This window comes from Fopius arisanus, unplaced genomic scaffold (genome assembly GCF_000806365.1).
Source record: "Fopius arisanus strain USDA-PBARC FA_bdor unplaced genomic scaffold, ASM80636v1 scaffold00116, whole genome shotgun sequence".
Classification (NCBI taxonomy): domain Eukaryota; kingdom Metazoa; phylum Arthropoda; class Insecta; order Hymenoptera; family Braconidae; genus Fopius; species Fopius arisanus.
The window spans coordinates 208,234-234,078 of record NW_011887855.1 but is presented as its reverse complement, the minus strand read 5'-3'; the positions used below and the strand labels follow the sequence as shown (position 1 = coordinate 234,078).

General features: G+C 37.9%; 1 protein-coding gene across 6 annotated transcripts in view; it reads left to right on the top strand.

The window, feature by feature from the left end:
* The window catches only part of trc (Serine/threonine-protein kinase tricornered), a 281,866-nt gene that overhangs the window by 81,572 nt on the left and 174,449 nt on the right, over nucleotides 1-25,845 (top strand). For 2 of the 6 annotated variants that reach the window (XM_011313345.1, XM_011313343.1), the window contains exons 3-4: nucleotides 11,197-11,432; nucleotides 11,487-11,688. The exons of 1 other annotated variant lie outside the window; for it this stretch is intronic. In XM_011313345.1, the coding sequence (XP_011311647.1) occupies nucleotides 11,197-11,432; nucleotides 11,487-11,688 (438 nt within the window). Of the gene's footprint in view, nucleotides 1-1,676; nucleotides 2,761-11,196; nucleotides 11,433-11,486; nucleotides 11,689-25,845 lie in introns of those variants that run through there. 3 more of the 6 variants (XM_011313342.1, XM_011313344.1, XM_011313346.1) reach the window with 3 other exon arrangements.

Sequence of the window (25,845 nt, the reverse complement as noted above, 5' to 3'; positions counted from 1 at the left end):
CAAGGAGTAGCTACAATTCAAGTAAGATTATTTTATTTGGCCAAGAGTTAATAATCAACTATGTCGACTAATAGAGATGGTAGTCGACCAGAGCAATCTGAATTTGATTCGTATTCATTCACAACACGCGGAGTGAGAAGAAATTTATTCAATTCAGATGGAAACATTAATAGAAATGTTAATCTGCAACGGAGTGATAGCCAATCACTCCATCACAGTATGCTCACTGCGGATAATCAGCAGCCGGTTGAGGCCGACGTTCATCAGGAAAATGACGACGTTTTGCCAGATGAACTACCTGGTGCTGGAATAGCAAATAGTACGCGAAGGAGAGAATTAAGAGCTCTTTCCGGTAATAACGAAGGAACTGGACAACCTCGACTAGCGGATCCTTCACAAGAGGTGCCTGGAAATCCCTTCGACGTGATCGAGCAACTTCAGGAGGGCGAAGAAGAAGAAGTAGAAAAGGACGATACACCTCTTCAGTCGCTTTCTACACCTAATGTGTTTTTTCGTGCAGGCTCAATAAGGGCAGGGAGTTTCATTCCTAATCCTGGTAGTGAAAATCGTGAAATACAACCTGATGTGAAACAATCGGCCGAACGACCACCTCGACGTTTCGATAATCTTCGCAACAATGTGGCCGAATTACACACGAAAATTGACGAAATGGGACAACACCTAGAAACTGAGCGATTACACCGACAAGAGGTTGAGTAGGAACGAAATGATTACAAAGAACTCCTAGAAGATGCCTGGACACAGGAAAATAACCGGAGAAATCGCGAATCTGTGAAAGCACATCTTGATTTAAAGGCTGCACTTCAAATGGTACGTAGTTTCGGTGGAGAAAATGCAGATAAATTAGTTTGTTTTTTGCACTCAGTGGAGAGCACTAGGAAATTAGTATATCCAGAGCTTCGAATCCTTCTCCTAGAAGGAATTCTAGGGAGTAAATTAGAAGGTTATGCCATGAAACAGATGAAATACTATTTCATCATTTGAACAATTGAAGGCTGAATTAGAATCACTCTTCGGGAAAACCAAGAGTCTCGTGCGACTTCAGGCCGAATTCAACAAATTGCAGCAAAGAGAAAATGAACATGTCGCTAAATACGTAGCACGCACAGAGAAGGTGACTATTGACTTCTTGAATGGGCTACTCAGTCTGCACAGTGAATTCACTGAACAAGAAAAATTAGCCTCTAAAAATCTCATGATGACTCTTGCTAAACTAATGTTTGAACAAGGGTTACGAGGACAATTGCAGATTCTAGTGCGTGCTAATAACTTAAAAACTCTTCATGAATCATGTGCAGCGGCTATAGAATTAGAGAAAACCATTTCTGGCCCTCATAAGGGAAAAATAGGAGGAATTTTAAATACGCAAAGACACTCAACGGGAGGAAATAGGAATTCTATGGGTAAACAATCCTGAACCTGCTTCAGTTGTGGACAAGGAGGTCACCTTGCAATACCTTGTCGCAGTTCACAGGCACCACGTAGGTCATTACCAGTTGCGTCAGAACGACGCAGCGTCAACGCTTTCGGAGTGGTGTGTAAATATTGCAGATATTCAGGGCATGAGGTCACTGATTGTCGAAAACTGAAAAAAACGATTGGGAATTGCTGAGTCAGAAAAAATTCCAGCAGCATTGATTAAAACAGATGGTTCAAATATTAAGCAAAGTAATTTAAATCATAATTTAAAGAAGAAAACTGAAAAAAGCGATGAAGAGAAAGCCTTACCAGTCGGAGCGTATCAAGTCATGATGATAAAACCTTCGAAAGGAAAGGGAAAACCCTCAAAATTTAATAAAGGACATATGATAAAGCCAGCACCATCTGCGGAAATTGAATCACAAATATTGCTAACAGGAGACGAGTTGAAACAGCCTACATTATTTCTAGCCGATTCGGGGGCAAAAACATCACTCATAAGAAAAGATGAAATTAATTCAGGAATTAAAATAACACCTGGCTATCGAGTTCTAAGAGGAATATCCAATCAGGATGTACCAACCTTGGGAGAAGTAATTATTTACTTGAAGATTGGGCGAAAACCCCTGGGACACACGTTTCAGGTTGTGCCTGAAACTTTCCCGTGCATTGGGGGAATTCTAGGCGAAGATTTCTTATCTTCATCCAGTTTAAAAGTAGAAACAATCCATGGAAAGGCTTTGGTCATTAACGGAAATCCTTTTGACTTCTACCATGATAAGGAGCCTATAAAAATCAAGGCTAGAAGTGAGGTATTGCTTCAAGTCAATACACACAGTGAGAAAACCGGTATATTTCAGAAAAAACAGCTAACAGAAGGTGTTTTTATGGGAGAATGTTTGACAGAGGAGGTAGATGGTAAAGCACTTGTTTGCATTATTAACACTAATGGAAGAGATGTTTTTATAGATCCGCCAACAGTGAAATTGGAACAATTATTAACAGAAAAAATAATTATGAAGCTGGAGAAGTCGGGAAAACAGGATCGTATTAAATTGCTGCAAGAGAATTCGAGAATTGATCATCTAAATAAAGAAGAGAAAAATTCTCGTTTGGAGATTTTAGAAGAATACAACTCAATCGTGCAGTTACCGGGAGATTCTCCAGGAGTTACAGATCACCTAGAACATGAGGTCCCGTTAAAACAAGGCACAGCGCCAATAAGCGTCAGAACTCATCGGTTACCAGAATCACAGACAGAAGGAGTTGGTCGTAAGGTCAAAGAAATGCTGCAAAATGGAGTTGTACGTCCAAGTAAAAGTAAATGGAATGCACCTCTACTTGTAGACCCTAAACATTTAAAAAATCACAAAAAAATTTGTGAAAAAATGGCGCCAAGTCGACGTGAATCTGATCGCCTCCAAGACAGAAACAAGGGACAATTACTGAATAGTTGAAATCACACATTAGACGAACTGATTATGATATAATCTTATTTTTAAAAAAACATGGAAATATTAAAAAATTCCAAGTTTATGCTGACAGCGTCAACTAGGACAATTTTCCGCAGTTTTAGTTCCGATTGGAAAATCGATTATTGTTAATAAAGGCTTTTGTCATTCCGGCTGTAAGACAGTGTTTTATGGTTTTATGGTTTTATGGTCTATGGACGGGGTTTGAAACATTATATTTTGTCATTGTGCGAAAAAAACTTTCCTAGCGAATATGAGGTTTGCAACAATCATATTGGTCGACAAATTTTTTTTGGCCGTATGACGCCCACTATTTTTTGTCATAACAGCCGTAGTCAGCGTTTCGTGGACGCGAAGCAAAGTACCGCAGCCGTAAAACACTGTCTTACAGCCGAAATTACAAAAGCCTTTATTAACAATAACCGATTTTCCAATCGGAACCAAAACTGCGGAAAATTGTCCTAGTTGACGCTGTCAGCATAAACTTGGCATTTTTTAATATTTCCATGTTTTTTCAAAAATAAGATTATATCATAATCAGTTCGCCTACTGTGTGATTTCAACTATTCAATAATTGTCCCTTGTTTCTGTCTTGGAGGCGATCAGATTCACGTCCACTTGGCGCCATTTTTTCACAAATTTTTTTTGTGATTTTTTAAATTTTATATTTATATGATTTTTTTTTAAATTGTGTGATTTCATCCATGCAGTTATTGTCCCATGCTTCTAACTTGCGTTTAAATCAGCGTCGACTTGGCGCCATTTGTTCACAACTTTTTTTTATGATTTTTTTTTTATGTTAATAATTACCAAACAAATGATGCAATCAAAAGTATTGGTACCTGATTTAAGCCTCTCTGACATGTGTTAGGTCATCATAGTAATTTTTCTCAACGAAATATAATTTAAATATTCATGTTTTAGTTTTTATTCAGCCATTCAAGTTGATTATTGGAAAATATCACATAAAAAATTTAAATTTGGAGGTAATATTTTAATTCAAATATTAACACTCGATTCTAATTGTTAAAGGGTAATTCACAAATATTAGGTTATTTAGGTAATTTATTAAAGATAAAAATGCTCATAGATTGAAGCACTGAAAATTTTTAATTTATTGCAGTAAATTTAGGTGCAATATTGAAATTAAATATTAACAATTGATTCCAATTGTTAAAGGGTCATTTACAAACATTAAATTGTCTGTTTAATTAATTTATGATTCAAATGTTCATATTGTAAATATTGAAAAATTAACTGAACTAAAATTTTCAATTTGGTTGTTATATTCAAATTATTAAATTATTAACAATCGATTCCTATTGTTAAAGAGTAATTCACAAATATTAGGTTATTTAGGTAATTAATTTTAACTGAACTAAAATTTTTAATTTGGTTGTTATATTCAAATCATTAAGGTATTAACAATCGATTCCAATTGTTGAAGAGTAATTCGCAAATATCAAGTTATTTAGGTAATTAATTTTAACTGAACTAAAATTTTTAATTTGGTTGTTATATTCAAATCATTAAACTATTAACAATCGATTCCAATTGTTAAAGAGTATCTCACAAATATTAGGTTATTTGGGTAATTAATTTTAACTGAACTAAAATTTTTAATTTGGTTATAATATTCGAATCATTAAATTATTAACAATCGATTCCAATTGTTAAAGAGTAAGTCACAAATATTAAATGACTTGACGCTCTTTGATTGGCTTACAAGCACGGGCTCCATCCTAGTTCATGCGCCACCGCTACGGACTCGTGCGGATGAAATCCGTAAGCGCAGACAATTTCCTCCAACTTACTAGTTTTATTCCCTAAAACAGCCCACCCAAACAGCGCTAGGGAATAGTGACGCTCTCGAAATAAAACTCTTGAAAAAGTGAATTCGTATCCGTTGTTATGGAGTTATTTTTGTAATAATGTAATAAGTGAAAAAAGTAAAAATTTCATCAGAAAGATCAACCGCGATATATATAATGTATCTAAGGATACTTTTGCAAAATAGCGTGCGTTTAAAGGGGAAAAAAGCAATTGAAGTTTTTTTAAAGGGTTAGGGGCGAGTTGTTAGCTGCAATATAATACATGACAGCTCTCTGCCTGTGGCGTCACCTCTGCCTGTGACCTCAACTTGGCAGATACGCTATCGCGTATCTTGAAAAAATGGATGCATCAGGGAAAGTAAAATTTCGTGTGGTAGTAGATTTCCTACGACTTAACGAGGTCACTATTGGCGATTAATTTCCCTTGCCTATCATTTCTGAGATTTTAGATCGTTTGGGCAATGCTAAATACTTCTCAACACTGGATCTGGCTTCAGGATTTCATCAAATACTTGTAAAGGAGGAAGAAAAATGTAAAACGGCATTTTCCACACCCTATGGACATCATGAATTTAATAGATTGCCGTTTGGGGTTAAAGGAGGACCTGCCACATTCCAAAGGCTGATTAATTCTGTTCTGGCTGGAGTTCAAGGAATACGATGTTTTGTTTATCTAGACGACATCGTAATTTTCGGTTCAAACCTAAGAGAACATAATCTAAGGCTAATAGAGGTTCTACAGCGTCTGAAAGAAGCGAATTTGAGACTGCAACCAGATAAATGCAATTTCTTAAGGAAAGAAGTCGTTTACCTCGGACATATCATTTCTGAGAACGGAATCACTGCAGATCCTAGTAAAATAGAAGCCGTATCTAATTTTCCAGTTCCCCAATGTGAGAAAGATATTATGTCTTTCCTGGGACTGGCAGGGTACTACAGGAAATTTATCAAGGACTTTTCAAAAATTGCTAAACCCCTTTCTGAGTTATTAAAGAAGAACATCAAATGGATTTCGGGAGAAAGAGAACAAAATGTCTTTGAAAGTCTCAAGAAATGTCTGATCACTGCACCAATATTGCAGTATCCAAACTTTGAAAAAGAATTTCTGCTTACAACAGACGCGTCGAACAAGGCTATAGGAGCTGTACTTTCACAGGGAGAAATAGGCAAGGATCTACCAATTGCTTACGTTAGTCGAACTCTTAATAAGGCTGAGCAAAACTACAGTACAATAGAAAAGGAATTATTGACCGTAGTATGAGGAGTTAAACATTTTAGACCCTACTTATATGGTCGAAAATTCACAGTAGTAACAGATCATAGGACCTTGAGATGGATCTTCAGCGTCAAGGATCCAGGATCAAGACTCATCCATTGGAGAATACTACTAGAAGAGTATGAATATGAGGTGGTACATAAACCTGATAAATTAAATACCAATGCTGACGCTTTGAGCCACATTAACATCGTAACTCGAACACAAGCAAAGAAAAAACCACTAAAAATTTCTGACTCCGTCGATGAGGTCATTACACCTGCTGACGTAGACATTCCGACAATATTGAAGGAATATCATGATACACCGATTTCTGGTCACCCTGGTATTAAACGAATGTACACGAGAATTAAACAAAAATATTTGTGGAAAGGAATGAAAGCTGATGTACAGGACTACGTTGGGAGTTGTAAAGAATGTCAACTAAATAAGCTGGGAAAAGTCACGAAAGTTCCAATGATAATTGGGAAAAGTCACGAAAGTTCCAATGATAATTGGGAAAAGTCCTGAAGTTGCATTTGAGCAATGTGCCATGGATATAGTAGGTCCATTGCCCATCATAATCTCAGGAAATAAATACATTCTAACGTTTCAGGATGCTCTTACAAAATTCAGCAAGGCTATTCCCATCCCGGACCAAGAAGCTAATACTATTGGTCGAGCCTTTGCAGAAAAATAATTTGTGAGTACGGAACACCACAAAAACTACTCACAGATCAAGGACCAAATTTCGTTGGCGAAGTTTTTAAAAATGTTTGTAAATTTCTCAGAATAAAGAAAATACAGACTACAGCTTACCATCCACAAACAAATGGCATTGTGGAGAGGTCACATCGCAGTTTAGCTGAATATCTAAGAAGTTTTATTGAGGAACATCAAACGGACTGGGACGTGTGGTTACCTTATGCTATGTTTGCATATAACACTACTCCCCATACAGCTACGAAAGTCACACCTTTCGAGTTAATTTTTGAAAGGCGAGCTGAATTACCGACAGCCATCAAGCAGCCACCCCGTCTGACGTATTCTTACGATGATTTCGCTCAAGAACTTCGAGAGAGATTACGAGCAGCTCATCGAGAGGCAAAGGAAACCCTTGACAAAGTTAAAGGGCAATCAAAGTTACAGTATGACAAGGATGCAGAGCCTGTGGATTTTGAACTTGGAGATAAAGTTCTGCTCAAAAACGATGTTCTACGACGAGGACGATCGAAAAAGCTTACACAACCTTGGATTGGTCCGTAGGAGATCATCGAGAAAAATTCTGAGGTGAACTATACGATTAAAAGCGGAAACAAGAAAAAAACACAAAGAGTTCATGGCAATCGACTCCGTCCATTCATAGAAGCATGATTATATGGACCCCAGCATCAGGAAATATTATGTTTAGAATACCTGAAATTTTCTTATCTACAAGATAAGGAATATATCATGGCACAGGCAGAGAATTTCACGTTTAATATTTATTTATTTAAAATATTAGTTGGAGAGATTCTCAAAAGAAGCACCATAAGATTTATTAACGAAACGAACGTGCCAATTCCACCCCAAAAAAAAATATGTCGGTGGACACCAGATGTAGCAAGAGCAACCAGGACAGATAGTGGAGTCATCTTTCAATTGCTGATATGCACGGCATGGTTGTGGAACAGGTACCTTACCGAACAGCAGCCGCAGATTAAAAATGTCCTCCAGATCATCTTCAATGACCGGGAGATCTCAAAGGGCGTTGAGATCCTTTTTCTGCTTAGTTTTACAGAAACGGACATATGCCTTATACCCGAGATGAACATACCCTTTTTGAAAGGGGAAACTGTCGCACTAAAAAAGCCGGAAAATAGACGAAGATTAGGACAAACGAATTTCGCAACGGAACAGGCAAATATAAAAATTAACAAGATGTACGGGCTCACCAAGAAAAAAAAAGTAAAAGCGTCATCAGCATGTCTACGATACGGATGCAGTCGTTGGCTTGAACGTGAAACACGAGAACCAAGCCGACTACCAACGTTCTCTACTGCTTCGGAGCCAGTTGGACATGGATTCCGAGGGCACAGTACTGATCTGTGGTCTTCAATAAGTCCACAAACCAAGCAGGCTGGAAAACAATCCGAGGGAAGATGTCCAAGCTTACCACAGGTTGTACATCTTCGAGTAAAACGATCAGGACGTTCTACTGGCCCGTATTTTGAATCACTCTTTGAACTCATGTTAACGTTATGGGTTCTCACTAACTTTTGGCTTCGGAATTTCAAATACACTGTGACAAGTGGGGGAAAACGAGCTTTATATAGCCAATATCTACGTCAACAAAAATTACAAGGCAATGAGGACACGCAGAAACTCAAGTTCAAGAACCTTTCGTGTTGCTACACCATTCAATTTTGCAATTATTTTTTTTCAACTGCTCATACTCGGAAGCATGATGGTTATGATACGGGGGAAGGGACATATAGTTGAGAAGTTTGTCCACACGCCAGGAATTTATTTTGAACCAATTGGGAAAGTACATTTAAGCAACCAGGTTTGGTCTATGGCTGCAACTACGGATATCGCACCATGGCAGAGAAGAGCTAATCAACTTCGAAACCATCTAAACTACACAAAACTTCTTTGCTTTAGAGCAGGTCCATGGGGACATAACTTTGATCTCATCGCGGATCAATGGATTGCTAGTTTTACGGAAACAGCAGATACCATTGATGAATTACTTGGCTTAAAAATTAATAGGAAACGCCGAGGACTCATTGACGGTCTGGGTTCCGTAGCAAAATCATTAATTGGGACTATGGATGCTCAAGATGCCAAGGAAATCAATGAGAGACTTTTGCATCTAGAAAGGGGAGTAAAAGGGTCATTGGCCAGTTCCCGGAAACAACTGGAAATCGTCAATTCCACACTTCTTCAATTAGCCCGGACGGAAGCCATGTTTCATAGAAATGACAATATATTGATCAAATCACTTACAGAGATAAACAGCGAAAATGAACAATTAGCGCATCGGCAACTGATAGATGAGCACTTCATGACCATACAGGCCATATATACCGAAGTAATCAGTGATGCTGCGAAGATAAAGAAATTTCTAACTGGTTCTAAGGGAATGTTGTTGAGCACAGAAATATTCACGGAACACTAATTAGTAAACCTACTCAAGACAGCTGTATTACCAAAGGGGTTCAGTTTTCCCCTTGAGTTAAAAATAGGAGGAATTCATTTGGTTGAGGAGATTTCAACTATTGGTGTACATGCATTTGGATTAAAAATTGTGACCATGATAGAAATACCGCTGATCAACTTTCAGTTGTTCGATGTTTTGCTGACACATAGCATTCCGGTTCGGACAACGAACGAATATCACTCATACTTGGAGGTGACGAATGAATTTCTGGTTATACACGGGCCAACGCAACAGTTCGTGCCAATGACCGGTGAACAATTCAAAAACTGCAAACAAATAAGTGGACAATATCTATGCACTGAGACTATCCTATCCAAAAAATAGGAAAAAACAGTCCATGTGAAGTACAAATGTACATGAGTCCAGAAAAAATGCCTTGTATCTGTAAAGTGAAGCACGTGAAGCTTCAATGGCTCACTCTAATTAAAATGAGGAAAGACAACATATGGTTTTACATAGCTCCAGAGCCTGAAGGAATAGTAGCAAACTGTGGTGGCAAAGAAGTTAGAGATGTCTTAGAATATTCGGGGATTTTAAGAGTTGATAATTTTTGTGAGATAGTCGCCTCGGATTTCACTATCAGAGGTCGGAAAGCACATGAAATAACCATCAATACCCATGCTCATCCGAAATTAAATTTGACATTGGACGACACCATGATCGCTAGACTCAACAAACAAAACTGGAGCATAAGTGACATCCAGTTACCGAACATCAAGGAACTGGAAGGGCTTCAAGTTCAGCTGAAAGCGGAGAAGGAAAACCTGGAAACGGTGCAGAAGAACTTTGACTATCGAGAATTCTTCACACACCCTTCATCAATATTTACCGGAGTAATGGTGATACTAGCAGTTGTCCTAGGGTTAGCCCTTTACTGCTGGTGTCGGAAACCTTGGCCGAAAAAGACAACGACAGACTGTTGAGATGTTAAAAAATATCTATTGATTGTATCAAATCAAAGTCTGGGGATGAAGTAGAAAATTCCTAAGAGTAGAAATTTTCTTCCCTGGCGGGGAGGGATGTTATGCCCCAGAAATACCATTAAAATTAAGAAGTAGTATTAGGTAATTTCTCATTGACCTGGATAATATGACGACACGCGAAGTGGCACATATTATCCAAAACATGTAAAATCGAATCAAAGAATGTAAATGTTGTAATATAAACTAACCCGAATATTTGTGGATTAAGTCCACATATATTCGTCTTAATGTGGATCACTGGGGTGCAGTGTCAGCACTTCGCCCCATCAACGGCTACGGCCTTTACGTACACCTGGGACGTCACCCGATGTCTCTCCAGGTGTAAAACAAAGATAGTACACTTGTTGCAATCGAATCCACGATGAAATATAAGCTCGGGAGTTCGTTGCCACTGGGTCAGTTAGTCAGGTTGTCAGACACAGACAATTAATAATCCGATTATTTGTTGAGTCACTTTCTTGTAATTCATATTGCCTGATATTTACTGCATTAATCAAAGACTATATTTATTGAATAAATCGTTTAATCGTTAAAACGTTGAATCTCCCTGCGAGATATTCATTTCTAATTATCTACATGTGATCTATCCCCATCATCGAACCCAACCGCTCGGGTCTATAACAAAGGTATAGCTAATAGTATCCAAAGATCGCAAAATGAAGTAGATGAAAAACTGAAAATAAAGTAAAGTTTTGCGTGTTTTTGTCGTGAGCAATATGCTCAAAACATTAATTACTGAACAATGAAAAGAATGAATGAACGCTACAGTCAAATCTTCATATTTTACAGAAAACATGAAAAATATAAGAATTATGATTTAGATGCATTTAACTTCATATTATTCATTATGAGTATGATGTGAATACTTCACATTTCTTATTTTGAAAGAAATAGTATGTTCATTTCTGGCTTTCTTCTTTGGTTTTTCAATGAAATATATGCATGGATTGCAACGATTATTACCCTTCCAATGATACGGTCATTCATTTACCGGTGTCAATAATTTACTCAGTAGAGCATAACGAAACGCGTGAAGATACAGAACTTAAGACGATAGAAATTCGGAAGAATGGTGAAGCTGATGATGATGAAGCTTTCAAGAGTAAGGAAGGAGTTGAAAATGGGGCAGGTGATGACAACGCAGAAGCTGGTGAGGAAAGGGGACATCGTGAGCAAGCAGGTCCTTCTAGAAAATCTATCCAGACTGAGGATGCTGATAGACTTCAAGTCAACATCAATGCAGATATGGTAGAAAATTCTTTAAAAAACATGAACGAAAATAAAATCGTCTTCATGTTTTAGGTGGAACTTGTGGAGGGACGTGATGTCTACATCAATGCACATCGCTTGAGAGCAATTTTGCACGAAGTACAAAAAAATGACTCCGCACTGACTCGCAAGTTAATAACTGAGCTCGTGGGCATGGACAAATTACGAACAATGAGAGTCACTGGCAGAGCTGGCTGGCCCAGAGTCCCCCAAGAAATTCTGAGAGCGATTGAAGGTAAATGATTACTTTGTAATGAACTAGTGAAGTAAGATAACTGAATACGGTCAAAGTTAATAATCGCTAATTATCCTGGACGTAAAGATTGGTAACTAATATTTACATAAGAATGTTTTCAGTAAAAAAACTTTCCACTGGAATTTGATATTTTAACATATTTTATTTACAGATTATGTGGTCACGCGCATCGACGGATGCATAACGCACAAAAAATTCATGCGTATTGTTGTTCAATATTTGAATTACTTGCGCCAGTACTGAGCTCCAATCGCTGAACGGTCCCAATTTGAAAAAAATCATCTATTATTCACTTTTTTTTCTTCTTTTTTCACATATTTGTACAGTTGATTGGAACTCCTACATAAAATATAAAAAAATTTAAAAAATGAAAAAAAAACTTGTGATTTCATTTTTCTTAATTTTAATTATTCGCCAAATGACCGACGGTAGTGGCCGTGCGGTTAGAGTGCTAGACTAGCATGCCAGAGATCCGGGTTCGATCCCGGGCACCGGCGGTCAAAAATTTATAGCGCTCTGATCTCACGGTTCCACTGCCGAGCGGTAGTCCTGTCAAAAGGACGACTGTACCTGGGCAGGTTTTTTCCCTCAGATGAGGTTTTTCCCTCCCTTCAAGCAAATGCGGTACAGGGGGTTGGGGGGGTGGGAAGGGAACCAACTAACCGTAAAGACCCGAAAGGGTATACGAGAGAAAATAAATTTTTATTCGCCAAATGAAAATTACTATGATTACCTACATGAATACAGAACTTACCGCAAAGTCTCAATGAAGGAAAGTCTCGATTTGCTCTTATAGTTTTCAAACCCTGTTTTCGACTCGATATGAACGTAATAGAAAAAGAAGAATTCATTGTTTACTATAAATTTTCTCATAAATTTACTTCGAGACATGCAATTGAATTTACATGTATTGAGATAATTTTATACTTAAGGATCTGCAAAAGTAAATGCAAATGAGAAAATAAATTAATTCACTTGAAAATTCAATTTCATGTCTCGAGATAAATTCATGACAAAATTTGGAGTAAATGATTGAATCGTTTGGTGGCATTAGTTTGATCACGCGTTTATAAAATTCGTCAAGATAAAAGGTCATTAATTGAAAAGTTTTTTTTTATGTATTTTTCGAGTAGATTCAAAACTAGAGAGGATTTGAAATTGTAGAGAGAAAATCGAAACATTTTCTTAATCACGAAATCATCTCGCTACCTGGAAATCGTCTTGTCTCGAGATAAATTCATGGCTTGCGCTAAATTACCCCACAAATTTATCTCGAGATAAAAGAGGGGTCACCAAGTACCGAGATAACTTCATGATTAAAAAAATGTCTCGATTTTCTTTCAACACGTTCGAATCCTGTCTAGTTTTGAGATGAGTCGAAGAATTCATAGGAAAAGAAATCTTTCAAAATTAACAAATAATTCTATGAGAAGTTATAAAACAAATGCCTTTCAAACTTCTTTTGTTTGGAGGCAAATGTCAAAATTGGGGGACGTTGGCCATGGGGGACATTGGCGCACACCCAAACCATCCCGAAGGGGAAAATTAATAAACTATTTTAATCCCCACCGAAATTTTTATTCTCCCACTCTCTCTCTATAAATTTGAATGTGGATAATAACGGGCATCTCCAATGCTCGGTACAACGGTCTGTTCAATTTCGAAGGCGAGGAACAAATTACACAATGTCATGTTCCAGTGGTCCCGTAATTATTCATTCAATAAATAGAAGTGACTGAAGTAGAACTGGTAATTAAAGACAATTAGAAAAAAGTGAATTATGAAGAAAACATTAATTTTGTATATAAGGAAATAGCATCAGCCGATAGAAAATGCAGATACTGATAGTTTTTCTATCGTTATGGGAGAAGTCGTTGTTGGACAAATAATTTAAAAAGCAAGTTAACAAATGTCAATAATTCACGATGTTGAATTCTCAGAATGATTTCAGTCTTTTTGCATGGATAATCGTAATCTTACATTTAGTTCAATAACTTAGCAGAATTTTAGCAAAAACTGTATCCACTATTGATATGTACCAAATATGTTGTCCAAGAGTGGGCAAAAATACGTAATAAAAAAAACACTGAACAGAATTTTATTAATTTGTATAAGTGGCAAAATCATTAATTTTTTTCGTTCAAATTCGAGCCAGGTTCCAACGGAATATTATATTCATAAATATTTTTGTCCAGGTTTGGATTTTTTAATTTCTTTTTCTTATGAATCCCGGCGGCTGTTTTTCTCACTTCACCTATTGTTAGAAACTTCATGAGACGCTCCACACTACCACAACTGTTAGCCCCCCCCACACACACACATAACCTATCGTTATGATCGTACGAATCCCTGAAAAAACATCCCCGGAAAAAATATCCCGCAAAAAAAAACCCGGAAAAAAAATCCCGGAAAAAATATCCCCGGAAAAAATATCCCCGGAAAAAATATCCCTGGAAAAAATATCCCCGGAAAAAATATCCCGGAAAAAATATCCCCGGAAAAAATATCTCCAGAAAAATGATCGCCAAGAAAAATTCTAATATTTAATTCTTAATAATAAATATTTAAAAATCCTAATTTTGATAATTTACAAAATAAATTTTAGAAAAAAATTTCTTTATTTATTATGACATATAAAAGGGTTAAGGGTTCGATTCCCCATGAAATTAAAATCATCTTTTCTTTTCTCAAATTTTGATTTAATGTGTTATGTGGGGAGTGGGAGGGGGCTTGGACCCCTGGACCCCACCGGGGCGTCGCCCCTGGACCCCACGGGGGCTCCGCCCCTGGACCCCACCGGGGCGTCGCCCATGGACCCCACGGGGGCTCCGCCCCTGGACCCCCCTCTACGCCCCCCCACCTTTCGAAAAATATGTACATAAAAAAAGGGTGACAGAAATGAAATGTATGATTGGGGGGATATTTTTTCCGGGGATATTTTTTCCGGGGATATTTTTTCCGAGGATATTTTTTCCGGGGATATTTTTTCCGGGATTTTTTTTCCGGGATATTTTTTCCGGGGATATGTTTTCCGCCACCCGATCGTACTATGACCCTTAAAATTGCTATAGTTATTGGATTATAAACTTTATTGGATTCCTAAATCGACTGTATGACGCTGCACTGAGCTATCTGGATGATGCTCATACCAGCTCTAAAATATTGACAGAATAAAGGTGGGAACCTCAGGTAGGCTTGGAGCTGCATTCATAACGTTATTGAGGCGCCAATTAAACAGAACCTGACTTTATTACGAGGGATGCCGGATATTTGTATGGTCGGGTCATATTAGGAGCTGGCGCATGCATGTGCTTGAAATGCGAGGATAAAATGCATTGAATTTTTTGCACGTGTTTGGACATTTTCTTTTCATAAATAAAATGGAAGTTATATGATGGTTCAGATTGATCATTTACAATAATGAAGACAGGTACGTATTTTCTTTTCAGTGAAGTCGATTAAAATTAAGCATTAAAAAAATTAAAAATTAAATTAAAAAAATAACAAAACGTGTACTGATTATAAAAAAGTGTCCATGATATAAATTTAAAATTTTCCTAGTTACCTTTCCCACCACCAAGTTTGTGACCAATACTCCCAGTGCGTTTGCCTCCAGGCAGGGCATCACGCGCCGGAAAGGGCCACAGCCATAAACTTCATGGCTTGGTAACACTCTGCCATCCAGCCCGTGCCGTTAATGTAGCCGCGCCGAGTGGCGCTAGTTGGCCTTTGTCGTGAGATATCGGCAAATTTGATTTTAGGGTCCTAATTAGTTTGAAACGTGAGTTTAGTATTTTTAAAGAAAGGAAAACATACTGCTATCATATTGGTGAATAAAATATTTATTTAAGTGATAAAATTACTAGTTCCTGATAAAAATGGTTTACAATCAAATTTGCATTAATTCAATCTCATGTAGAATAAAATTTTGCTGATTTCCTTTTCAATTGATTCATTTTTTTGTTCTGCATTCATGCGTAAGCAGTATTGTTGCATTCGTAGAGTAATAAAATATTGGATAACTTGCATCAATCTCTCACTCCCATGTTTTATGCAAGGAAAAGTTACATTCATTAGACAAACACCATCCAGAATGCATTCAAAAACATGCTGAGAATCACAATATTTCAAGAATAATTCTTCCAAGGATACAACAAAACGATAACGATATGTGTTAGGATGGATTAGCCCTGATTTTACAACAAATGAACCCTGAGGGAGAGTTGGAATGACAGATGGATTAACAAAAGCATTCTTGCAATCGTTAGAAGTGACAGTATTCCTGATACGTCGTGCTATATCAGCAGTGAGACAATACGTAACGCAGTCTTGAACTTCAGGTAATTGATAGAAGTGATCAGTAATTATTGATTGAGGACTCCAGTCTTCATATTTTATCAGTTCATCCAACTTCTCCATTACCTTCTCCTTCATCACAGTTGTATCATTACGTGTATTAAAAATGGTTTTCAAATCGGCAAGCGTTATAAGAGGTTTCTTCAATTCATCAACATTAACTGAGCAATTACCAGTTTTAGGTGGTTTCATGACACCAAATATAGACAGTATGTTCCGAAATATTTCGCCAGCAGCTCTAACTGCCCCGAAAAATTTCTGAAGATGCAAAATAATACATAGCAAAGCCGAAATATTTCAGAATAATGAAAAAGAACATTCATTACTTTTCTTTTGTCAAACGGTGGTTTTGTCAAACGGTGTCAATATTGACTCAATTTTAGATTCCTCATGTAAAGCTTCAACTACCACCCTACATACCGAAGCAAAATCATTTACCATTTTCACATCAAATGCGTCATCCATAGAAAGCAAGAGCAAGACAAATAATGTGAGGCCGTTGAGATACAAATTTCAATGCGAGATTTGGTTAATTGTTCAAGTGAAAGAGGATTGATCAGGTTTCTATTATGCTTTTGATACAATATGTGATCATTATATCAAACTTCTTTCACTGAATCTTTGGGGAGCTCAATCCAATTTTACTCCAAACTATATTGATTCAATTCAGTTAATGTTTGACGATTGGACTCCAATAAATAAAGAAATATCATACCTCCAAGCTGTCTTGATTAATACGCCCAGTGAGTACGTATGGAAAACTACATTTTTCGGTCAGATAATCGACTAAATCTAAAGTTGATTGTAACGATACTCGAAGTCCTTGAGCAGTTGGTGTTGCGAGAAATAATTTGACTGGTATGTTCCCATCATCGACGTTGCTTCGCCAAGTATTCAAGTCCTGTAGAGCCTTTTTAACGATCTACAAAAATCATCATTAATAATCCAGTCATGACATGGTAAAATGTGAAGAATATGTTATCCAGAATTTTTTTCAATAGTTAAATGCAACTACATTGTAATGAACATCATGTTTCTGCGCTCCGTTGAGTTCTTTCACATTCAATGCATCGAACATGTCATTTACCCAAAGACAAAATTTCTCAGTCTCCTCACTGTCTTTCCATTCAGGATTATGTCGGAAAAGATGGAGTCCAGAAGCTAAAGATTTACTAAAAACCTAAGAATAATTGTTTTTTCATAAATTAATCTATAAAAATCCATATATTTTAATATGGTAAGTCAAGTTGAACTAACTTGAGCAGCTAGTCGTACACGCATCTTGGAAGAATTGTTCAGCTCAATGTGCTCTTTTTTAAATTTTTTGCAATATAATTTGCCTGTTTTGCTAGCCTGTGCCATGTCTTTTTCATGAGGAACTCTTATATGTTCCCATCGAATGAGAGACTTGCCTGGATGCATCTAGTCGAATATTTGATATCAATAAATAAGGAGAGTTGGGGAGGAGAATTTTATGAAGTTTTCGAAAAACAAACCTGGAGAGTGCCATAATTAAATAACTTGTTGCGAATAGTTTTTAATAAATGTGGAGTGTCAGAAAAGAGGGAAATTTTCCTATTCTCGTCAGTTGGATGGACAAAATAATTGCGCAAGTTATCCTGCGTTATATCGGCTTTCAAAGTGGTCCAGAACTTTCTATTTGTGCTAGCACCATCCCCTAGCACTCCATGAATTTTAGCACCTATCTCCTCCATCAAAATTATTGTCCTCACAATTAACACAGCTAACGTTTCTCCTTTCACTGACCCCTTTGAAGTGACAACAGCAATGGGTTGAGTATATGTGTCAGCCAATGGCTGAAACATTATAACCAGTCCATAATCCGCTTTCTGAGAGAAATTTACAGAGTTCTGTTTCTCTCCCATATCAACAAGTCCTTTGTATTCCAATGTCTTCGTGTCTACGGTGATGCTTTCACGTGCTTTCATTTCGTCTAACAATAATAATCCGTGTTTTTGCTGTTCAGTCTTCCCATCAAGTGCTATTTTCAAGAGATTGAAGAATTGAGGGTCGAAAACGCAATGTGTGTTTATCTTAGACAGATACCTAATACAGGAAAGATAAATGAAAATTGAACGAAATTTTTATGTGTCTATCAAAAAATTGTGAAACTACAGCATATAATTGAGCTCATCACCATCGAATAGTTCTTGAGCATGGTAAGGGCAATATTCCATGGTCTCGTAAGAGTTCATATTCGCTCGCTGAACGCATATGTAAGAGTAAGCACCATACCATCCACTCCTCTTCGTAACGTTTACCGTTTCTGTTCTTATGCTTGGCAGAATTGAAAATTTGTTTAATCACTAATGATTGGTTTTTGGAAATATTACCATTTTCAAAATGGTCTATGAGAGTTTTATTTTTGTATTTGGCAGGTTTTTCACGAGAACCGTTCAATTCTGATCCCGACCTTTCATTCTCTGATTGGAATTTCCTGCTCTTTCTTCGAGTTTCGCGTATTTTAGATTTTATCTGCGACACCTATCTCTTCCGGATGGGTGATATGGGGAGAGATTATCTCTTGGGCGTAGTAGATGATTAAAATCTGCGTAGTCTAGTTGCGATGGTTTTCCTCACAGTGTGACACAATGCACATCTGACAGAGTTAGAGATAATCAGAGGACATTTAATATGCCGAAGGGCATCCGAAACATCCTTCTTCACTGTTGTGTAACTACTGGGGATGATTTCACTGGGCTCATGGGATGCTTTGCATATATTAGCCCTATCTAGCATAATCATTATTTCCTCCGATTGTTTCATATGATGTAATTTCTTCGTAATATTGAGAGCTGGCATATCAATCATCTCACCCAAGACATTTATTTCGAGATTTAAATCCTTCGTGACAATGATCTCTTTCTGCACAAAAGATTTACAGATTTAATCAACTTGTCTTTTTCGGCTCAAACATTACGAAAACATCATCGTGTTTTCCACGTATGTACATGGCGGTCCACCCACTTGGCATTTCGACCTTAGATGCCAGATTCTCAAACGAGACTAAGGATTCCATATCTACATTGTCATGAGTTATAATTTGAGGAGAAATTGACGAGCCACTTATGTCCATGTCATCATCACATGAGGATTTTTGAGCAAAATTATTTGCTTCTGGGCGGTGAAATGAGTCTTCTGAACGAAGTGTCACATTGACAGGTGGTGAAAATTGGATAACAGGTGATTGGATCCAAGGGAACTGTGAAGGTATCGTTCCTTCAGCCAACCTGGGCTTAAGGAGTGGCGACTAACAATTAAGAGGGTGATTCTTGAATATTATGAGTGATAAGTGGGATTAATAATTAATGCATTCATAATTTTAATAATGATTTTAATTACTCGACCCAGTTCTGTTCCATCACTTCCACATAGAATTCTCACTCTCAAAATGTCACTTGGTAGAAAATGTTTATCGGAAATTTTATGTTTCCCATATAAATCTGGCCTTGAAGTCGCATTTTTCCATTTTTCCAACAATTCCAAGTTTTTCGGAGTGCCAAAAAAGGGTCCTTTCTCAGGATTGGATTTATATTCAATCGTACACCCCTTTACAGCACAGACTGGCAGGATTCGTGTGAAACTGCACTGTGATCACACTTTGTTCTTTTAATTTATTTTTATTTTATATTTTTATTCCTACTTTTAATTTACATTTGTTTGACACTCGATATTGACATACGACAATTTGTTGTAGAGGTTACGTTGTCAGATACGCTAAAATCTAAGATTCGAGAATAAGGCCAACTAGCGCCACGGCGCAACGGCGACTCTTACGGGAACGCAATTCTCTAAGAATGAAATGATGAAGTGTCAGGGGGCTGGTATAATTCAGCCTAATGGAGGTTGGGAGCTGGAGTAGCTCTGACAACTGTGGTTGCCCACCTCTGAGTTAAGAGGCTGCTGGGGTATGAAGAACACAAATCCAAATCCGGCTCTGCCGTGGGCTAGTCGTAATTATTATAATCAGTTAAATCACATAGCTAAAGTAATACGCTTTCACATTAAAATATTTATAAACTACCAGTCGAATTTATCATTTTCGACCGTATAGCCTACAATAAGGATTAGTAGCTGTGTGAAATTAACATCGAAGTTGAAAAAAAAAAATTTTCAAGTGCAACAGATTGCACTTGTTAAGTACCTGAAGGTACCATGGTCTGTTTTGTTTGTACTCCTCATTCCTAGGCGCAAGGGATGAAGGAAAATTCGTGCAGCGTCGAAGTTGAAGAGGCACGTGCGTGAAGTCTTTTCTAGGGAGGTACTAAGGTCTGGACTTCACATTCTCACTGAAATTTATACTTAGACATTTGTACTAACGACTCCACTCAAGAATAAGTGCGTAATGACTTTCTAGGGAGGTACTGACGCCCGGACACTATGTGGCCATTAAAATACGGACTAAAACATTTGTACTAACGACTCCACTCAAGGGACACGTGCGTGAAGTCTTTTCGATTATACTACTAACGTCTCCTCTCAAGGAACAAGCGCGTGAAGTGTATTTCCCAAAAGTACTAACGTCCAGCGGCCAAACTCGCCCCAATATATTGATTCTGCAATCTGTACAAACCAGTCGAATTGAGCTATGCGATCATGAAGTCGTTTCTATGAAATTACTGATATGAACATGTGAATCAAAGATCGATTAAAGAGGTGCCCGACGAGTAATAACGTCTGGGCGCTCTCCATTCATCTTGGACTTCCTATGAGCATCCCGGCTTACCTGAGAAAAAATAGAAAATATACCCCTGATGAGGAGAATCCAATTGATTGGTCGAAACCATGAAATACATGATTGTAGATATCGCTGAAAATGAAAAGCCATCATTATACGAATTATTGAACTTTTTTTTTTTTAAATCATAAATTTTTCAATTATCCAACAATCCTCATATACGGAACACTTTCAAAATCCCCCAATAGAATATATTTGACAAATAACGTAACAATAAATCTGTGGTTTAAGTACCAACGTAAATTAAGAATAGCCGTACACGTTTTTTAAACAAGTCTCTAGGGCCAAGTAGTTGGGGTTTGACCGACCGGGATATGTCGTTGTACGCATACCAGACTTCACCAAGGCGATGAACATGAGCAATGTAATCGCCAATTACCGCAATTCCCTTAACCCTTAACCCCTTAAGTCAATGCGACCTTCATATTCGAACGCAGCCAGTAACTGATAGCATTTATCACAAAATTGTATCCGCTGCTCTAGCAATGATGAATTTTCATCCCAGCCCTCACAACCGGATGTTCTGGCGAATTTTATAGAACTACACATATCCATATCAATGAATAAACGCCTTACCGGGACTTTATCCACTTCTAAATCTTTCGAGAGACACCTCTTACATTTTCGAAATGTTTTGATTGATTGGTTCACTAGCTCCTTAATTATAACCATTTCCTTCTCATAAACCAGGCCAAAAGGAATTTCAACAACAGCTTGATCTTCATTGAAGATTTTATTACATCAATTGCAAGTCACTTTGATGGCACACGATGGTTCATCGGCCAAGAAATCCTGAATGAAACTGCAGATGTTCATGTCACACTTCATGATTCCTCCGACAATGGGGTTTCTTCTCTGCATGATCAAAGCTCGTTGTTTGTAGGTTTGTGGCCCTGGTTTATTCGTAATATGAAGGCATAGAATGAATTTCAACAATTCATTCTTAGAATTCTCTACAAATGATCGGTAATCCAACCAGTCACGATATGCAATTAATAAAGACTGGGACAAACTATCGAACGGACAAGTGTTTACCAAGAACCTGCTTTTGTGTCATAAAGTCCTTTGCGTTTTTGGTCCTGAGTCGATTTCCCCATCCAATCATCAATTGCATTCAGATCTTGCTGAAGATTTTCATCTACCATTTGCGCCTCTTTGTCAACTGATCATGGCTCCCGGAAAGTTGTACTTTTCAGAAAGGATGACGAAGAATTTAAGGATGATTTTTGATGTAATTTAGGACGTTCCAGATTTGAGAATATATTATTTTCATATAAGCTGTCACAATCTTTTAGGTTTGGGAGTCACCGTCGTTCACAGAAGATTCGTTGAGTATTGTGGAACTCATAATCGGTGGTTCAAGTGAAGTTCAAATAATTTTGCTGATTGTTTTCATCGAATTCTACTGCAATTCCTCTTCAGGAAATTTTCTAGGGCTGCACAGATTCGATTCTGGTAAAGGTGATTGGGATTTGTCATACTGAGAGATGTCATTAGGTGATGGTGAAGAATGGAGATTAGAATTTTTTTTCCGATCATTCTCTTTGTCGCTGTCAGTTTCAGTACCATTCTGCATTATGACAGCACGGAAACGAGTTGATTGGGATTTCTTCTGTAGAACTTTCGTTATCTTCGTGTTTTGTTTCTCAGGTTCATGGTGGATCTCCGGATCACTAATTCTTCTATCATGCTCTGTCTTTGGATCCACTCTTTCCTCTCTTTCCACACGATAAGAACAAGGAGGAGATGACTCACACTCTGTCCGATGAATTTTAGTTTTGGCAGCCTTTTGTTGCTTTTATTTTTCATTTGAGATGCCATCCTTCTATTATGTTGCTCTACCTCTGCCCTTTTATCGTGTTCAGCGCTTAACAACCTCATTGTGCCTTCACTGTTTCGGATGTGTTTAACGATCGGTTTATTCACTCGCTTCTTTTTATCCACAAGGCTTAGTCTCCTTAATTAACGAAAGTGTTCTTCACTACGTCCAGAAGATGATACTAAAGTTGGATTATTAGGCATGACATTGGTCCAAATGGGAAAGTACTTCAGTAAGATTTTGAAATCTTTGAGAAATTCAGGACAGTAATTTGGGTTGCCAATGGGTCCAGGCGATACGAGTTTTTCAGCAGTACTGACTAAATTATCTACAAACATCGTAGAATATACATATGCCTTGGACCCGTAGTGAAACCCGCTTATTAGTCCTATCTCACCGACATCTTCATCAGAGAGTTCATACGGTAGAGCAGTTGTGGACATTGATCCTAGTAATCTTCGAGTAGCTCGAGTGCAACTGTGTTCCGGATCGAAAGATGAGTATTCTGACATAGCTACTGATAAGATGTCGTGCATTGTCGTTAAGAAAATATCTAAACTTGAGGCTTTCGATAGAAGTCCAATGGCTCTCACAAAGAGCTCTTTTTTGTTCTGGCGTCTGCCGTACATGACCATTGCGTAACAAGCTTCATTAAGTGGGCCATATTCAGCAGGATCAAACATTCAGGTGGATCAAAGATGATGGAGTTTGATTCCTCTAGTAAATACTTGAGTAGGTCATCTAAATACTTGCCCAATCGCTTTCCGTTGAATGCTATTGAGGAAGCGTTCAACAGCCCAGAAGAAAAGTCACGGTCTGTCTTGCAATGTGTCTCCTTAAAGCATACGTTGCGATGCCAGAAGTCAATTGCTGACCAAATGCTTCAACTGACGTTTTTTGTGGTGCATTACCCTTCGTGTTTCATAGGTCGATACATGCAACTCTAACTCAGGGCCAGGAGGTCGCAGAGCATAGTCATTGAAGAAGTTTCCACAGTCATTACAGTCACCCTGCACAGTCAGATAATGACACCCGGACATACTCACGCTCTCAGTACGAAAAGCGAATGAACATGGTAATTTTAAGTCCTCCCAAATCCTCTCAAAAAAACATCTGTCCACCCAGGCTGTAATTTATATTTGGTCTCATTTTCGTACTCGACAAGACCAGGCTCTATGGTTTTCCAATCCTTGGTTTCAATAGTGATGGTAGTACGTAGAGATTTGTATAGTACTCATCCTCCTGTGCCGTGTGCTGACCAATTTAAGTCATTTGTGTAATCCAAATCATTTTAGTCATCCCCTTGTACCTCCCTAGAAAGACGTCACGCACTTACTCTTGAGTGGAGTCGTTAGTACAAATGTCTAAGTGTAAATTTCAGTGAGAATGTGAAGTCGGGACGTTAGTACCTCCCTAGAAAGACGTCACACACTTATTCTTGAGTGGAGTCGTTAGTACAAATGTTTTAGTCCGTATTTTAATGGCCAGATGGTGTCTGGACGTTAGTACCTCCCGAGAATGACGTCACACACTGATTCTTGAGTGGAGTCGTTTGTACAAATGTATAAGTGTAAATTTTAGTGAGAATGTGAAGTCCGGACATTAGTGCCTCCCTAAAAAAGACTTCATGCACGTATTCCCTCAACTTCGACGCTGCACGAATTTTCCTTCATCCCTTGCGCCTAGGGATGAAGGGTACAAACAAAACAGAACATGGTTTCTTCAAGTACAATCTATTGCACTTGAAATTTTTTTTTTTCTTCAACTTCTATGCTCGCTTCACACAACTAGGATTAGTACCTCCCAGGCGGGGTGAGGTCCTCCCGTTTTTGTTATGGGAATCCGCAATATATCTGCATTGTCCACCCCAACGACAGCTCTTCGCATAATCTGAGTTCACCACGTGGTGGAGGTGTGGAGGTGGCTGCCGAAGGATTCACAAACGATTGTTAATGGAATAGCTATCTCATTAAGCTCAACCGGTGATTTACAGTGCTTTTCAGCCGCGGCCATAAAATTGATGTTGCGGGTCTAAGTTGGAGGTAGTGCTCACCTCCCTAATTATACGATGTCGTCAGTCTCGATGGTCCGCTCCCTTTTATGGCACTGTTGTAACAAAATTATAAACCTTCACCTTTGTAACGTTATCGTTGCGAGGTTTGTATGGAGGTGTATCTCACTGACGAAAGGTTGACGTAACCGTAGGCATCGAGCTAATACCGCACATTCAACTACATCTAATATCGGTTATCTCATATTGACTTTTTCCGAGAATCTTGAAGAGTGTTAAAATTGAGACTCGAGTGCTTAGGGGGTAGAAGGCCTGTGAATAGGCAACAACACGGGGCACGGTCCAATATCCAACATTCTGATGTTTTGTTTTTTTTTCATATTTCAGTATCGTTTGTATATTTGAAAATTCCTCACAGTCGCTCGAATTTGTAATTCTTCACTTTTCCTCATTCTTGTTTTCAGTTATGGGTGATAATTTTTATTAATTTCGAGAAATGTATGTCAATACGCCATACGTCGTTGAGCAAACTAATTCTGTAATGAACGGGGAAATATGTATAAAGAACAATGTTTTTGCCTATAGTATATTCATTGTTCGAATCCTTATGCAACTTCTCAGCGACTTCATCACATTTGCTCTGGCTAATGATGTATCAGTATATGACTTTTCTGTTTACGTTGATGTAAAGATGGAGAACAAGAATAATCAAGTTTTGCTGTCGCCTCAAAATCGGCCATTCATCTCATCCTCATCTGGCTCGCTGATGTACTCTTCTATCTTCATCATATTTTCAATGGATTTGAAAACTACCAGGAGATCTTTTAGAGTCTAAGTTTAGACTATGAAGAAGGTGCTCAGTTGAGCAACATGCGACTGGTTCGACAATTAGGAAGTGAAATTTCTTTTAGATGAAGAACCTGCACCTATTGATATAATAGTGAACGAATGCGAAATAATAAAGCTTTAATAAAGACTATGATCATATATTGAGTGTGACGGAAAACTTTTCGGTAAGAGAAGAGTACGGGAGCTAAGCGCGTTCTGAATATTGGTTCACCTAACCACCATCAGATAGAATTTATGACGTCATCAATGAGTCATCGTAGAATGTTGTCTAAAGATGACGTCATCAATGAGTCATCGTGGATTCTCCTTCTACAGCAAGCATCATAACCACCACCACTATCA